General features: G+C 42.7%; 1 protein-coding gene across 4 annotated transcripts in view; it reads right to left on the bottom strand.

Moving 5' to 3' along the window:
* DIP2C (disco interacting protein 2 homolog C) overlaps positions 1-17,462 on the bottom strand; it is a 396,044-nt gene that overhangs the window by 34,327 nt on the left and 344,255 nt on the right. For all 4 annotated transcript variants that reach the window (XM_079759400.1, XM_079759402.1, XM_079759401.1 and 1 more), the window contains 3 exons: positions 15,898-16,028; positions 6,321-6,489; positions 3,793-3,963 (listed from right to left, as the gene is read on the bottom strand). In XM_079759400.1, the coding sequence (XP_079615526.1) occupies positions 3,793-3,963; positions 6,321-6,489; positions 15,898-16,028 (471 nt within the window). The remainder of the gene's footprint in view (positions 1-3,792; positions 3,964-6,320; positions 6,490-15,897; positions 16,029-17,462) is intronic.

The raw sequence follows: 17,462 nt of genomic DNA, 5'->3' as shown, positions 1-17,462 counted from the left end.
ACTTCCAAGAAATGGATTCACTTCAAGAAGTGACTGGCTCTGGGAGACACTGAGTTCTCTAACAGGTTTTCACAGAGCACAGGGCCGGAAGTCGGTTATAGAAGTATTTATAAAACGTGCTAGAAAGTATAAAGTGGGAGAGACAAAGGGCCACAGGAAGTCGACGGAAGAAAATACTTCCAGCTGCAGGGATCAGAAAGGAGACCTGGAAAAGGAGCCGTGTCCGCCACGTGACGATGGCGGCAGCCCATTTCAGGCCCAGAACAGCGGGTTTCGGGGGGTCAGGAAGTGAAAGCATGAATGACTCTATGGTAGACACTGTCGTTTCACATCAGATTGTAAAGTGGGGAAGAGAAGCTTGAGGCTGGATCATGAAAGGTTCAGGTGCCATCAATGAAGACTATTCTTCAAAGCAAAAAAAATCACCCTAATTTATCTCTGTATAGCTTCACATTCTCACGTGTCAGACAGGTTTCATTCTCAGTCATGAAAACATGTCAGTGGTTTCACTCAGCCTTTCCCGACCAGGGAACCTCTGGAAGGTGGTACCCCCGGACCTCACAAAACACCGCCGGAGACCACAGCCTGTAAACTCCGCATCCCTGACGCAGCTTCGTTCCTCATTTGGACAGAGGTCGAGACTCCTCCCTTTGAACAGGGCGGCTTCTGCTAAAACACCTGGAGCCAAATGCAGGCCCACTGAGTAAGGATGACAAACAATCCGACTGAGAAAACAATACGGTCATAACACAACAAATCCACGGAAAACAAATACATCCATTCACCAACTTCACATACACTAGGTATAACAGTTAATAATGCGGATTTTTTTCAATAGGTGGAGTTACACATATGTTGATATATGTGCGATTTGATATGTATGCTATTTTGTTGTATTGACAGCAAGCTTCAAAACTTCATATGTCAAATTTGCTGAAGGTGTTAACATCATAGATATTTTTATGCTTAAAAATGTCAAATTTCGTGCCAAAAAAAGAGCATTTGCGGGAAGTTTTAATTCATTACTTTATTTGGAAGAAAAGTGCTTCTGAAAGTTATCTTATACTTCAGGAAGCTTATGGTGAACATGCGCCATCTCAAGATACTTGTGAACGCTGGTTTAAACGCTTTAAAAGTGATGATTTCTATGTGAAAGACAAAGAACATCCAGGCCAACCGAAAAAGTTTGAAGACCAACAATTACAAGCATTATTAGATGAAGATGCATGTCAAACTCAAAAACAACTTGCAGAAAGATTAAATGTTGCTTAGCAAACAATGTCCGATCGTTTACAAGCAATGGGAAATATTTTAAAGGAAGGAAAATGGGTGCCACATTAACTGAACAAAAGACAAATGGAAAACTGAAAAGTCATCAGTAAAATGTTGCTTCAATGGCACGAAAGAAAGTCTTTTTTGCATCGAATTGTGACTGGCGATGAAAAGTGGATTTATTTTGAGAATCCCAAATGCACAAAATCATGGGTTGATCCAGATCAACCATCAACATCGACTGCAAGGCCAAATCACCGGAAAGAAGACAATGCTCTGTGTTTGGTGGGATCAGGAAGGTGTGGTGTATTATGAGCTTCTAAAACCAGGTGAAACCGTTAATACTGATCGCTACCGACAACAAATAATCAATTTCAGCCATGCTTTGATCGTGAAACGACCAGAATGTGCCAGAAGACACGGCAAAGTCATTTTGCTTCATGATAACGCACCATCACACACTTCAAAACCAGTTAAAGACATGTTAAAAGATCTTGCCTGGGAAGTATTAACCCACCCACCATATTCACCAGACCTTGCTCCTTCAGATGACCACTCGTTCTGATCGATGGTACACGCACTTTCTAGCAGCACTTCAAAACGTACGAAGAAGTGGAAAATTGGGTCTCTGAATGGTTTGCCTCAAAACAAGAAAAGTTCTATTGGGACAGTATCCACAAATTACCTGACAGATGGGGGAAATGTGTAGCTAGCGATGGACATTACTGTGAATAAAGCACTTCTGATGTTTCTCTTGAAATTATCGTGTTTTCTTTGATTACAAAATCTGCCATTATTAACTGGTACACCTAGGATTAGTAGCTGGTGCTTCAAAGGGAAAACCATGTATATTTTTCAATGGCTTTAAATATTTAGGTACAGAGTTTCGAATATTTTAGCCTTTTAATATTATTATTATTATTTTACATCAAGGGATTAATAATGATCTCTGGGTAGATGAAATTATGGGTATTATTTGTTGATTGGCTAACCTGTATTTTTGGCATTGCTTTCTAAAACATTTATTATGCACCAGGCCCCATAGAAGTACACGGGGAGCAGGAGACATGGGATTTCTGCCCTCAGACCTGGGCTATGCCTGAGATTGTTCTTTTACTATCCATTCAGCAGAAGTAATTTTTTTGTTATTTTTATTTCTTCCTGCTTCATGCTTCCTTGAGGCTTCTAACTGAAGTTGACACAGTAGCTACTAACAACAGCTCTAATTCAGTCACACCAGCTGTAGGGTGCAGGCTGATTCTGCAACCCTGTGTGGCAGGTGACAGAGTAGGAGTGAATGACGGTGCCCACCCACAGGGGAAAAACAAAATAACAGCTGGCTCTGTGTGTGTGGTGCCATCATCACACATTTCTACCTTCTGAAAGATCGGAATAGAAAGCGGACGTTTCACTGACCAGCCTCAAGGCTTTGCACGCGCTGCCACCTGTGCCTGAATTCTGGACTTGGTTCAGTCACAGGGCACTCGGCTGCCACGTCACCTCCTAGAGAAGCCTCCGTGGCCACCCTTCCTAAAACTGCCTCCTGTGTGTCCCAGCCATTCTTCACCCTCTCACGCTGTTTATTTTGACTAAAATATTTTCTGTACTTACTCAAAAAAAAAATTATCTGTGTTTTTACTGCCCTTCTCGCTGATTACAGGGAAATGTTCAATGAGGACAAGAACATGGTTGTGAGCAACCACCTCTGGGGATTTAGAGAGAGTGGGTGGGCGGGGCGTAGAGACCAGGGTGACTTGTGTCAACTGGTCTTCATTCCAGTACCTGCTGTGAGTCAAGCTTTTATTGTTTTAATATGTTTGACAAACAAACTCTGCAACTGAGCTTGTCCTGGGTGAAGTTGTGGGAAGGGCCCAGGGGAGAACATTCCTACACCGCTTTCCCTTCCTTTCTTTCAGGCCTCCCGACCTGGCACAGTGATCGCCACGGACTGGACCTCACGTTAGTTCAGAAAGAGAAAGGAGGAGTGAAGATACTCGGCAGCGGACGAATACAGAAAGAAAATAAGTACGTATTTTTTTAGTGGTGGTTAATGCAAGGCTATCTTAGGAGGGCAGCCTCACACTATGCCACAGAAATGCAGCTGTAATTGTTAGTTCTAAATTGCCACCACAGCAGCAAACTGGCAAACCTGCTTCATGTTTGGCACTCTTCCTGCAGAATCACTGTCTACATACACAAGACTAAGTACTTCAGAAGACAAGGATTCTTGCCACAATGAAACGTTTGTCTAGTGCCTAACCTTTAGAAAGCCCAACCGCAGACAAACAGTGCACCTGTTACAGAAGTTAAAATGTCCCAGGGATGCTAATTATGAACAATGGTTAGTGACAAATACAGAATAAAAAAAATAAGAAGGAAGAAACACTGTGCACCAATCACATCTTCTAAATGTAGCTAAGCGCCGGCCAAGGAAAGTAGGGTGAGCCTGAGCGTGTGCTGCACACCTGTCATCAACAGTGACTCTGTCACCCCAGCACTGTTGGTTTCAACAAAACTCACCTGCAAGCAAATGGCCAGGTTCACTCTACAGCCAAACGAGGTGCTAACCGCCCGCGGATGGAGGCCCAGGTCTTTGAACAGTTTTGAGAAGGACTGGGTGAGTGCTATTCGAGGTCGTTCTTCTGCCACCACCACACACGTCCGCACCCGGGATAGGTCCAGTCCTCGTGCCTAGAAACAACAGCAGCAGTAGAGATCAGCCTTTCAAGTACTTAGGTGTGTGACCTCCAGAACCAGGCTCATCCACACAGCAGACATCCATTTCCAGGTTCGAAAGGTTCCATGCTATTAATTGAAACAGTCTAGGATGTGTAAAAAAAAAAAAAATCAATCATACAGATAACAGATTATCAAGGATGTAGTTACAAAGATGCTTTAAATAACAGCAAGAAGCAACAGCAAGAATGAGGAAGAGAAAGGTTGAGGAGAAGCAAGGTCCTGGACAAAATAAAGGGCAGGGTTTGGGGAATAAAGGAAGCATTTGTAAAGATTTCTATAGACATGGATGCACAGGAACTGGAGAGATATGAGTAAACTTTTTTAAAAAATTGGCTTTAGAGAGAGAGGAAGGGGAAGGAGGAAGGAGGGAGGGAGAGAGAGAAACATGGATGAGAGAGAGAAACATGGATGAGAGAGAGAAACATGGATGTGAGAGAGAAACATGGATGTGAGAGAGAAACATCAATTGGCTGCCTCCTGTTTGCTCCCTGATTGGGGATCAAACCCAAAACCTGGGTATGTGCCCTGATAGAGAACTGAACCCTTGACCCTTAGGTGCACAGGTTGATGCTCCAACCAACTGACCCACACTGGCCAGGGTGAGAAAACCTATTTTAATACAGGAGTGGAAAGCTAAAATGTTTGGGCAAAAGACATTTTATGTCCCCTGAGACTTCAAAGGTCACAGATAAATTCTCATATCAAGGGCATCTCTGTTTCTAAGGTCCGCACTCCTCCATTCTGCACCAAATTCAGTCAGCTGAGCAAAACAGCGAAGCTCAGAGGAGGAGGAATCTAGTGAGTCAGCATACACTGGGGCCTCGTGAGAGCTAGGGGCTGCGCTTGCCATGAGGTGAGTGGTGTGTCTGAAGAACAATCGCCATATGCAGACCCATCGGTCCTTCAAGCATCTGCAAGGATGTAGTTACAGGAAGAGAGAGAGCGAGAGAGCAAGAGAGAGAGAGAGAGAGAGAGAGAGAGAGAGAGAGAGAGAGAGAGAGAGAGAGAGAGAGAGAGAGCTGACACGGCTCTGGAACTGAACAGGGAAACACACAAGATAGTGCTGACGCTGACATTTAGTATATAGACATGATTTCATACACATACAGTTACACAGGAGACATTAAAATCTCAGTAATACAAATGATTTACTTGGGTATGGATTGGGAGACAATGCAGCCTGGGGTTTGAAATGGTGGACCTGGAGTCACAGATTCAAAATTTAGCTCCAAATTTTATTAAATGCAAGAAATTGGAAAGGGTGCTTAATTTACCTGTCACTTAAGTTTCTTCATTTTTAAAATGAAGTCAAGAATGGTTTTTATTTCAGAGAGCTATTGTAAAGGTTAAATGAATCAATATCCAAAGTGCTTAGAAATCATTCAATTATGATATTATTTCACTTTGGTTATTTATGCACCTACAGAGAAATTTGATGAACTGCACTCATTCATTTCATAATGTAATATAGGTGGACATGAGTAATAATTATGTTTTATAAATTTATTTTCCTGCATAAATATATAACTTCAAGTAATTAAACATTTATTTATATAACTTAATATCAAAATTATCTTGCATTTTATTTTCCTGTTCAATTCTAATACATTAAGTCTAAAAAAGAAAAAAAAATTCAGGAAAAACAATTGTATTGCTTTACTATTTGTAGTGCACACACACACACATGCACAAAGGATAATCTGGATTTATACATAGCAACCCACACATCTGGGCATATCAGCAGTAAATAGTAGTTGGAAGGAATATAAATTAAAACTAGTTACTTGGATAAAGGCTACTTAATTTACTATGAAATATGTTTGTTGAAATGTCCTTGGTTTAAATAGAGGGAAATACTATTATTGTCACACACACACACACAAACACCACTGTTCACTTAATTGTGAAAATAGATTTTGGTTAGGATCGATTGAGATCTATAAATCAGGGTCTTCAAGGGAAATAAAACTAGTGGCACAATTCAAACCTATGACTTGAATACCAGGGTCAGAATAAAATGAACTGGACTGAAGAACTGAATTCACCAACAAATAAGAAAGCAATTCAGGACCTTCAAGAAGACCTAATGGAATTAATGACGTCAGTTATACACACTCGCACTCTTTGTGGCAGTGCCCAAACAGTCATGCTATAAAACAAGGTTTGCACATGAAAACAAATTTGTGAGCCTTGACTTCTATGAAGGGTTATTTTAACTTCCCTAACCCCCTTCCATGCCCTTGGACACTGATTTCCTAGGACACGGGACATCCTCTCCAGGGCCTGAGAGGTTGGTGAGGGCTGCTTACCTTGAGGGATTCTGTCTGTGAGCCCAGCCCCTTGGTACAGAGTTCCATCACTGAATAGGAGCAAAACGTATCGCGGACTTTGTACTGACTGACAGCAAGAAGCCACAAGGCGGGGTTGGTTTCCAGCTCTGAAGGCGGGATGAGGATGGACTGGTGCCCAGAGTACACGCTGCAGAGAGAAATGGAGAGGTCAGCGAGGACGCAGAAGAGGGGCCAACCTGTGCCTGAGAAATGCCCTAGTCCACGTGCCAGAGAGGGACAGTCACAGCCACTCATTTAAGCATAAAATGAAAGCCTGCTCGTGAACACACTCTGAAAAGCACAAAGAACCCGAGAGTTATGATCCAGAGTTACTGCCATGTTGAGCACACACTGGAAACACCCATGCCGTGAAGCTGTAAAGTCTCTCAAAGCTGGTACAAAGACAAGCGGGGGTCTCTTCCATGGCAGGAAGCACAGAGTTGGTTTTGGTAAAAGGCCTGGAAGTTTAGAACAGGAGCTAGCAAACCACAAGTGCTGCCCATTTTTGTAAATGAAGTCGTATTGGGACTCGGCCACCCGCTGGTATAACATGGCCCACAGCGGCTTTGCACCAACCGGCCCAGATACTTACTAAAGGGCCGTTGAGAAAAAGCACGCCTACGGCTGGTTTAGGAAACTGACACCCAGAGTAAATGAAAGGAAATCAACACAATTGGACAAAGTTTGTCACTCCGTTTTTAAAGTTTGAAATTTTGCTTCAGAATAAACCAAACAAATCACCAAATAGAAGAAAAAACATGTCTTCTTTAATTTTACCTTTAGATTAGAGAGTATATTTAGGGAAATGAGTGAAATGCTAGATTGCATATTTTGATCTGTCATCAATTGGTGGGGCAAGTGTGGCTTTAAAATACTGAGGTATTTGTCAAAACTACATTTTTAATGGTTTTATTTTTTTGTTTATGACTATAAAATAAACGTGAATAGATGTCATGAACTATAATAAAATGTCCTAGATAAATCATCTTCTAAGATTTAAGTAAAAGGGATTTTCTAGGTACAAAATTCTGATAGATAAAAGAGCACATTAAGCCTCAACTGCTATGTCATGATCTAAAGCCAATTCTTCTTGAATGAAGTCAATCTGACATTAAAATTTTCGAAATTGTTTACAAAAGAATCAAAGTAGTTAAAAAAAAAAGTAAGGAAATTAAGTTGGCTTGCAAAATTTACTTTAAACAGGGTCCTTAGAAGAAAAACTATTCTTCAGGGCAGTTGGGGGCAAGTTTCTTTTCTTTCTTTGTTCCTCTATTCCAAAGTTTCATTTACTTTTGTCAAAAGGAAAGACAGCAAATGACTTTTCCTGTGATCTTTTCAAAGGATTTAATAATCTGAGAGTTGTCTTCGGGAAATTAATTTAGGTCATTCAAGATCACTTTATATTAAGGGTATTTAAGAGATCAAATAACATTCCAACCAATACAAAGACATCACAAAATACTGACATAAGCCAGCAAGTCTTGTTTCTTACTTTTGGGGCATACCATATTATTCTTAAAATAACCTTCCAAGAATTTTATACTTGGGTCTGAAGACAAACATTTCCTTATCTCCAGGGGCCAACAGATGATGCCCCCTCCCCCCACTCACAGAGGTCTCAGGGCTATCTTTGAAGACTTAGAGTCTTTTTCCAGGGGGCTGTAAGAGCTAAGAGACACAGCAACACTCTCCTCTCTCCCACTAAGACCCTGTTCCCAGAGGCGGGACGCCTCTGAGAACTCTGAGGATAAGCAGAAGGGAATTTCCACAACTGACTGTTGGAAGCTGTTATTTTGTTTTTCCCCTGTGGGTGGGCACCGTCATTCACTCCTACTCTGTCACCTGCCACACAGGGTTGCAGAATCAGCCTGCACCCTATAGCTGGTGTGACTGAATTAGAGCTGTTGTTAGTAGCTACTGTGTCAACTTCAGTTAGAAGCCTCAAGGAAGCATGAAGCAGGAAGAAATAAAAATAACGGAAAAATTACCTCTACTGAATGGATCATATACCAGGTCAAAGATCTAAAGTGTAAGATCTAATGTGCAGGCCTAAATCTAACAAGCCGGCACATTATGCATCTCCTGAATCATAATTATCCACCAGGAAGCACACATCTTACCTCTTTGAGAGATGATGCGGCAAATTTTTGTTAACACCAAATGTTGTTCAACCCACCACCACCTTAGATTACCCTGTGTGATTTTATCGCAGCTGATCCTTCACACCTAGGACTTTTTCATCTTCAGTGCTGGCACCAAACATGTTTGATGGCACTTGAGCCTCATGTCTTAGGGAAGTAAGATGTAAGGGAAATCTTAGGATGATATTCCTATTATAACAATCTATCATTTCCATATTGTTCCCAGCATCTTATTTCGTAAATGCCAGAGCATAAGGAGATCCAAAATGAAGAAAATTAAATACAAATCACCTACTACCTTTCTCAAGAATTTCTATCAGGAGAAATGACTGGCTTGATCAGAAGCATTCGCATATGAAAGGGTGATCAGTGTGGTGTGTGATATTGTGCTTGGCTAGAGAATGTCAAGTATACTTGTGAAAATTAATAGGACAGAAGTCAACACTAAGAAGAAAACAGAGGACAAGCAGAAAACTTGATTCATGAATATTCTACTTGCCCTTTCCTTGCCCAGTCCAAAAAATGTTAATTAATTGTTTCATTTATTAACCAATGTTGATTTCTTGGCACTGGCTATAAATACCTCCGTGGGAAAAAAACAAACCTACTTAACAGCAGATTGCTTATAATGACTATTTTCTGAGAATTTCTGGAACCTGAACTATTTTAGTTTAGATCTTAACTTCAAAAGGAACAAAATGATTAAAAAGACAGTTTGGGACTATTTCTCCCCGTCTGTGGCCCATCTTTTCATTCTCCTGTGTTTTGTTTTGTTTTGCAGAGCAGGTACTATTAATTTTAATAAATCCCAGCCTATCAATTCTTTCTTTCATGATTTGTATCTTTGGTGTCATATCTAAAAAGTCATCACCAAACCCCAGGTCATCTAGGTTTTCTCTAGGAGTTTTATAATTTTATCTTTCACATTTAGGTCTCTGATCCACTTTGAGCTAATTTTTGTGAAGGCTGTGAGTTCTGTGTCTAGGTCCATGTTTTTACATGTGGATGTCCAGTTGTTCCTGCACCATTTGGGGAAAAGACTATGTTTGCTCCACTGTGTTGCCTTGCTCCTGTGTTAAAGATGGGTTGATGATATTTATGTGGGTCTATTTCTGGGTTCTCCACACCACCAAACGTGAACCCTAAGGTAAATGTTGGGCTCTGGATGATGATAATGTGTCAACATAGGTTCCTAGGTTGCAAAAAAATGTACCACCTGGTGGGAGATGTTGATAATGAAGGAAGCTGTGCACATATGGGCTAGGGGATAGAGGGACTCTCTCTGTACCTTACACTCAATTTTGCTGTGAACCTACCTAATAAAGTCTATTTAAGAAAATATAAATAAAAACATGGCTGACCAGGAGAGAAAAGAAGACATTTTGGTAACTAATATAAATTTGTAATTAAATGATTTCAGATTATTAACCTGAAAAGACATACAAACAATTGAAAACTATCACGACTTGGGCACTATGAGCAAGGCAGCCACTCAGCTCACTGGGACCCGCATCACGTTTGTGTCACATGGCGAGCCTCCTTACCGACAGGCTGGTGTCTGTCCTATGCACGCCAGTCAATCCAATAGGTGGCTGTTTTCTGTTTGCTTGTTTGTTTTTTAAAGACAGCTTTGTGCCAGGCCAGTGTGGCTCAGTGGTTGAGCATCAACCTATGAACCAGGAGATCATGATTTGATTCCTGGTTAGGGCACATGCCTGGGTTGTGGGCTTGATCCCCAGTAGAGGGCATGCAGGAGGCAGCTGATCAATGATTCTCTCTCATCATTGATGTTTCTCTCTCCCCCTCTCTGAAATGCATAAAAAAATATTTAAAATAAAAATAAGACACTCTTGTTTAGCTATAATTTGCATACCATGAAATCCACCCATTTTAAGCATAGCCTTAAATGAAGTGTAGTAAATTACAGAGTTGCATAATTATCACTACGATGCAGTTCTAGGACATTCCATCACCCTAAAGGTAGGCTTGTGTCCATTTGTAGTCAATCCTGTTTCAAACCCTCGTCACAGTCAATCATCGTTCTCCTTTCTGTCTCTATAGATTTGCCTTTTCTGAACACTTCATGTAAGTGGAATCATGACACAATCATATCACGTGTGGCCGTTGGGGTCTGGCTGTCTTCACTCAGCACAGTGCGTGTGAAGTTTATCCGTGTGGCAGCTGTACACCACTGTATGACTGTGACAAATACTGCTTACACACTCGCCAGTCAGTGGGCATTTGGATTGTTGGCCTCTTTTACTTTAAACAAAGCCTGCTGTGAACGCTTCAAGTATCAAGTCTGTGTGTGCACATGGTTTCCTCTCTCTCCTGTAGATGCCTAGGAGCGGAACTGCTGGGTCATATGGTACATTTATGTTTAATTTTTAAGACTATGCAAACTGTGGTTTCATCATTTTACATTCCCATCAATGATGTAGGAGAATCCCATTTCTGGACATCCTTGGTTACCTTTGCTTTACAGTATAGTTTTGAAATCAGGAAATAATAAGTCTCCCACTTATTTTTTGTCTTTCAGGTTATAGCTCTTCTAATGGGTGCGAAGCGGTATCTCAAAGGTTTTCATTTGCATTTCCTTAATATATGTGCAGCATATTTTCATGTGCTTATTGGTCATTTGTGTATTTTGGTGAAATGTCTGTTCAAATCTGTTGCCCATTTTTAAATCATGTTGCATATTAATGAGTTTTAGGAATTTGTATGTATCTGGTTAGAAGGACTTTATCAGATAGATGATTTGCAAATATTTTTCCCCAGCCTGCAGCTTGTCTTTTCACTTCCTTTCTCTCTTTTTTTAAAGGTTTTTAACTTTTTTTTTATTACTGATTTTAGAGAGAGAAAGAGGGAAGGAAGGGGGGAGGGAAAGTAGAGAGAGAAAAACATTGATGAGAGAGAAAACACTGATTAGCTCCGGGGATGGACTCCACAACCTGGGTACGTGTCCTATGGTGTACGGGACAATGCTCCAGCCAACTGAGCCACAACAGCCAGAGCTTTTTCACCTTCCCAATGGTGTCTTTTCATGTGCAAAAGTTTAAAATTTTGTTGGAGTCTAATTTAGCAATATTTTTTAATGTATTGTACCTTTGATATCATACCTAAGAACACTTTGCCTAACCTAGTATTATAAATATTTACTTATATGCTTTTTTCTTAAAGTTTTATAGTTTTGCCCCAGCATTAAGGTCTATGATCCCCTTGGAGCTGATTTACGTATATGATGTTAGGTGTACATTTAATCTTTCTGCATGTGGATGTCCACTTTTCCCAGCACCATTTGTTGAAAAGACAATCCTTTCCCCATTGAGTTGCCTTGGCTCCTTTGCTGGAAAATCAAATGACCACACTTATTTTCTGAACTCTCAATTCTATTTCATTGATTATTTTATATAGCTACATCTATATTTTTATGCCAGTACCACACTGTCATGGTTACAACAGTAAGTGTTGAAATTGGGAAGTCTGAGTTTTCCAACTTTGTTATTCTATTCCAAAATTGTTTTGGGTCCTTTATTTATATTTTAAGATTGTGTCATTTTTGGCACCCCCAAAAACAACAACAACAAAAAAAAAACCTGCTAAGATTTTTGACAGATGTTACACTGAATCTTTTGACCAATTTGGGGCAAATTTCCAGTTTAACAATATTGAATCTTCTAATCAGTGAATATCAAATCTCTGACATGTTTTTTTAAAACATGTATGATCTTATAAAATATTTTCAAACAAGTCTATTATGTCAGTGATTTTCAGATAAACAACCTTCTAGCTGAAGGAAACTTTTGGATAAAGATATACAAAAACTATTTGTATCAAATTAAAAACAATTCTGAAACAATCACAACGTTAAAGTTCCAAGTAAAGTAAAAATAACTTTTTCTCCCTTGAATCATTTGTGAGCCACTGACCTGATGCCCCCCCAAGCCCCAAATACTTTAGGGGGTATTTCCAACAAATGAGTGTATTTTCCTCCATAAGCCAATTAAGGCATCAAAATCTAATTGATACATTTCTTCCACCTAAGCCCCAGACCCTATTCCCGTTCTGCCTGTTGTCCCACTGATATCTGACAACGAAGGGTGCAGTGAAGCTATAGGCCCTGCCCAGACGGGCCCTTCGGTGCTTCCCCGACCCTGTGACAGAGGCATTCATGAAGCTGACAGGCCACTGTGCTGCTGTGTGTCCCTCAGTTTGAGTGCCTGATGTCTCCATGATTAGCTTCAGGTGAAGCACCTTCGATGCAGTTTTCCTCACTGCAATTCTCCCAGTGATACACTGGTCCCACTGCGGACAAGGTTCACCTGGTTCTCTTGGTTCAGGCTTCTCCACTGTGAAGTTCTCTCCTCTCCTTTATAATTGAGCCCTAACTGGTTTGGCTCAGTGGATAGAGCGTCGGCCTGTGGACTGAAGGGTCCCAGGTTCGATTCCAGTCAAGGGCATGTACCTTGGTTGCGGGTACATCCCCAGTAGGAGGTGTGCAGGAGGCAGGTGATCGATGTTTCTCTCTCATCGATGTTTCTAACTCTCTATCCCTCTCCCTTCCTCTCTGTAAAAAATCAATAAAACATATTAAAAAATATATAATTGATAGCTATCTGATGGACAGCTACCATGTAAATCCTTGTTCTTCACTGAGCTTTCAATCTATTCATCTATTTATACATGAACTAGTGGCCCGGTGCATGAAATTTGTGCACTGGGGGGGGGGGTGTCCCTCAGTCCTGCACCCTCTCCAATCTGGGACCCCTCAGGAGATGTCCGACTGCCGGTTTAGGCCCAGTCCCACTGGGCCTAAACCAGCAGTCAGACAACCCTCTCACAATCCGGAATTGCTGGCTCCTAACTGCTCACCTGCCTGCCTGCCTGCCTGATTGCCCCTAACCACTCTGCCTGCCGGCCTGCTCACCCCCAACTGCCCCCCCTACTGGCCTTCTTGCCCCCAACTGCCCCCCTTGCCAGCCTGATCGCCCCCAACTGACCCCCTGCCAGCCCTCTCGCCCCCAACTGCCCCCCCCGCCGACCTGATCACCCCTAACTGCCCCCCCACTGGCCTGCTCCCTCCAACTGCCCCCCCACTGGCCTGCTCACCCCCAACTGCCCCCCTGCCAGCCTGCTTGCCCCCAACTGCCCCCCTTGCCAGCCTTCTCGCCCTCAACTGCCCCCCACTGCCAGCCTGCTTGCCCCCAACTGCCCCCCCTGCCGACCTGCTTGCCCCCAACTGCCACCCCTGCCGGCCTTCTCGCCCCCAACTGCCCCACTGCCGGCCTGCTCGCCCCCAACTGCGCCCCCCCCCTGCTGGCCTGATTGCCCACAACTGCCCTCCACTGCCGGCCTACTCGCCCCCAACTGACCCCTGCCAGCCTGCTCGCCCCCAAATGCTCCCCCTTGCCGGCCTGCTCGCCCCCAACTGCCCTCTCCTCCTGGCCTGATCACCCCTAACCGCCTCTGCCTCACCACCATGGCTTTGTCCAGAAGGACGTCTGGAAGGTCTCCTGGTCTAATTAGCATATTGCCCTTTTATTAGTATAGACGGTCAGATAATTTCCCATTTTATTCAAAGTGTTATAATCTATTACAATCTTTACTTAGATGCTCAGATTGCCCAGTTTGGCCAGTGGGAACCCCTTGAAGCTGGCTCTTTGGTCCTTTTGGCATTTCCCCCTCGTTCTGTGAGCACTTCCTTCCTGTCCCAGTCTTGAAATCAGCCATTTCTCAAAGGAGCCCTAGCTTCTTTCAGAGGAAAATGGTACATACAACATTTATGGATGTTGTGCATTCTCACTGCTGTTCAGTGGCTGCTCCCAGGTCCAGTTTTTAAAGCAAGTCCACTGGGATCTGTTTCTACAGAGGATTTCAGAATGAAGAGGTTCATAGCTGTTATGCATTTATTTCTCATGTTGCAGAGGCAATCAACAGAACACTGATTTCATGACTTCTGAGTGAATTTGCAAGGAAGACGTTAAGAAAAGGTTTGTTGCAACCCTCTATGCACAATTCCTTTAAAGACACTCCCACCCCTGCTATTTGTGATGCCCATCTAGAACTTTCCCTTCAAAAGCATCTTCTCTGTTGCTTATATGGGATTTAGGCTTGGTGACCCTGCAAGACCAAGAAGCACTCCACTCACGGGCTTCAGCTTAACCTTTGCCTAGCGGCATACAGACAGCTGTCCTAAAAGGCCAGTAGAACAAGCTTCCTAATATGTCCTAATATGTTGGCCTAATATGTCTAAGGTCACCGTGGCCCTCCTGTTGGGATGGTATATGCTGAACTATTTCCCAAGAAAAAAGTTACCCACAATGCTACTGCATTTGAGATGGCGGCAAAAATCATTAACATATTTTTTATTGTTTAATTCTATATGCTCCCTCAAAAAAGTTTAATTGTTCTAATTAGAATGTCAGTGTTTTTAAAAAACACAGGATTGGATTTTAATCCAACCTATTACTATTAAATATTATGAAGGCACTAAGAGCATTGTTTTAGAAGAGTGTTTAAAAACATGAAAAAAATGTCTACTATAGACTATTAAGAAAAAATGGAAATTATGACTGATTTCATACAGTAGCATCTCAGTTTTATAAATATGTTGATGTACATCTACAAAATTGTACATGTAACTTAAAGGGTTATGGGAGAAATCACGTGGTGTTTGGTGTTTGCTTTGAAATATCCCACGTGAAAAAGGGACGGTAGAAAGGGAAGATGGATCAAGCAACATGGATGACAAGCTGATCCACGGCAGCTGGATGGTGGGCACTGGTGTTTACTGCAGTATTCTTTATATATTCACGGATGTTAATAATAAAAGGTGCTATGCTGCATTAGAAAATAAGCTCTGAGAGGCTATATGCCAAGTGCTAATTGTGACTATTTCTTGGTATCAGTAGGGTATGATTATCGGTAGCTTTATTTTCTTCTTTATAGTATTTTGCATTTTTTAAAGTTTCTACAAGGAACATATATGTATAATCTGTAAATAACTGGCACAAGCTTGGGCTCGGTGGTCCCTCAGTGGCAGCTTACCCCACCCCCTCCCCGCAACCCCCCGCCACCTGCATCAGGGAGGAGCCTGAAGGAGGAGAGCAACTGCCACACCAGCTAATTTTATCCAAATTCCAGGCCAGGGATTTTGCTGGAATTTAAGAGCAAAAGAAGCAAGCCCGAGGCCTGGGAGTGCTCTGCTTAGGAAACCATGGGTCCCTCACAAATAGCTCTCAGAATGTCCCCAGAGGCCACGTCTCTGCTTCAGCAAACTTCATGGAGACTGATTGGTTCAGACACCTCAGAATGACACCTTGACAGCCTGGCTGAGCAGGGGCAGAACAAGGACCGAGTGCAAGAGAAGGTGTATGATTTATTTATTATTTTAAAGATATTAAAGGGACACTCACCTGCAGAGGCACCACAGGACAAACCCAAGTCCACAGTAAGGGTCCAAGCAGATGGCCACTTCTCTAGAGGGGTAGAGCTCACACTGTAGCTTAATGGATCGGCAGAAGGCACTGGTGGCTGCGTGACACATCTGCAAGACAGCAGGGCCCACTGAGTGCACGGAGCCCGACACCAGTGCCCAGAGTGATTCAGGGCAAGGGACAATGGTGACCAAGCTTTGGCTTTGCTAGAAGGGAGGGGGCTGCTATCTTCTCATTAGTCTTCCCATTTTTAATGAGAAAATCACACACACATGACTTTCTTGTTCCCAGGGCCAATTAACTCTAGCAATTGAAATTCCCATGTCTTACATTTGAATTGCAGGTTAGTCCACACAGGGTTCCTCGGCAACCCCATGTGGGCCTGTGAACTTGGTAGGGAGAGGTCACCACTCACTCCCTTCTCTGGGCAGGGACTATACCTTATTCACATCCATCTCAGGCCCAACAGAGCACTGCTAGGGGACATGGGCCAGCAGAGCACGTGGGGTGAACAAGCCCCAACTCAGGGAGGCTCAGAGAAAATGCATTTGCTGAAGGGCACACACCTGAGCTGGAATCAGAGACCTGTGCAGTGAGACACGGCTGCTGTACCATGTGCTGTCCCCACTGTCGAGGGACAGGAACGAGCTTCTCCAATCCCAGGAGCAGTCCCACTACGGTCAGTATAGAATGTGAATTATTTTAAAATATTGTAAAATATAACTAATAAATAGACTGTCTTCACAGAAGCTTTCTAGCTAACCAAAGAGGCCTCAAGATGACGGGAGGTGCTGTGTTCCGCAGAGTGGGACTGTGAGAGCATCACAATAAGGCAGGAAACCCAGGGAAATGCTATGACAGAAGCCAGGCCCGGGGCTCCTTCCACTGTGACCGTATGGGGAGAAGCCCTGCCCGGAAGGTTTCACTGTGGGCATTTTACTGAATTCATACAAGGTAACACAGATTACTCTAGAACCTAACACATAAGTAGTTCTTTTTAGCATGCTTTTAAAGCCACAATATTTGTTTAAGAAAAAACAAGGCTGAATTTATGAAACATTCCTCAACCTCCTGCCTCCTGGATCAGGAGTTAGTGAAATCCTAACTAGCAAACTTCCTCCCATTCTCAGACTGCCAACTGAAACAAACCTTGGCGGAAGCCCTCCTGTGCAGGCACCATCTGTAGCTGGAGAACCAAGTTCTTCAGCTCAGCGCAGCAAATACCAACATGTTAACTGAGCACCTGTTATGTACCAGGCGTTGGATTAGGCACTTGAGATGTAAACAAAGAATACAACATGCCTCAGGAGCTTGCAGTCTAGTGGGAAATTTAAGGACGAAACCTGAGAGCAGGATCTGTGAGTACACAGATGCAGAGAGCAGAGAAAGGGTCGTCCATCACCCTGGGGGCTTGCAGAGGGCTCTGTGATATTAAGGATGAGTGAGCATTGACAGATTTCAACAGAGTGACAGAAACACACACAGATTAAGAAAATACAGTTAGAAAAGTTGAATGCTCAATCTCGAAACTCATCCCAATCTTG

This window comes from Cnephaeus nilssonii (assembly GCF_951640355.1).
Source record: "Cnephaeus nilssonii genome assembly, chromosome: 1".
Classification (NCBI taxonomy): domain Eukaryota; kingdom Metazoa; phylum Chordata; class Mammalia; order Chiroptera; family Vespertilionidae; genus Cnephaeus; species Cnephaeus nilssonii.
This window is presented reverse-complemented; position numbering and strand designations above follow the sequence as displayed.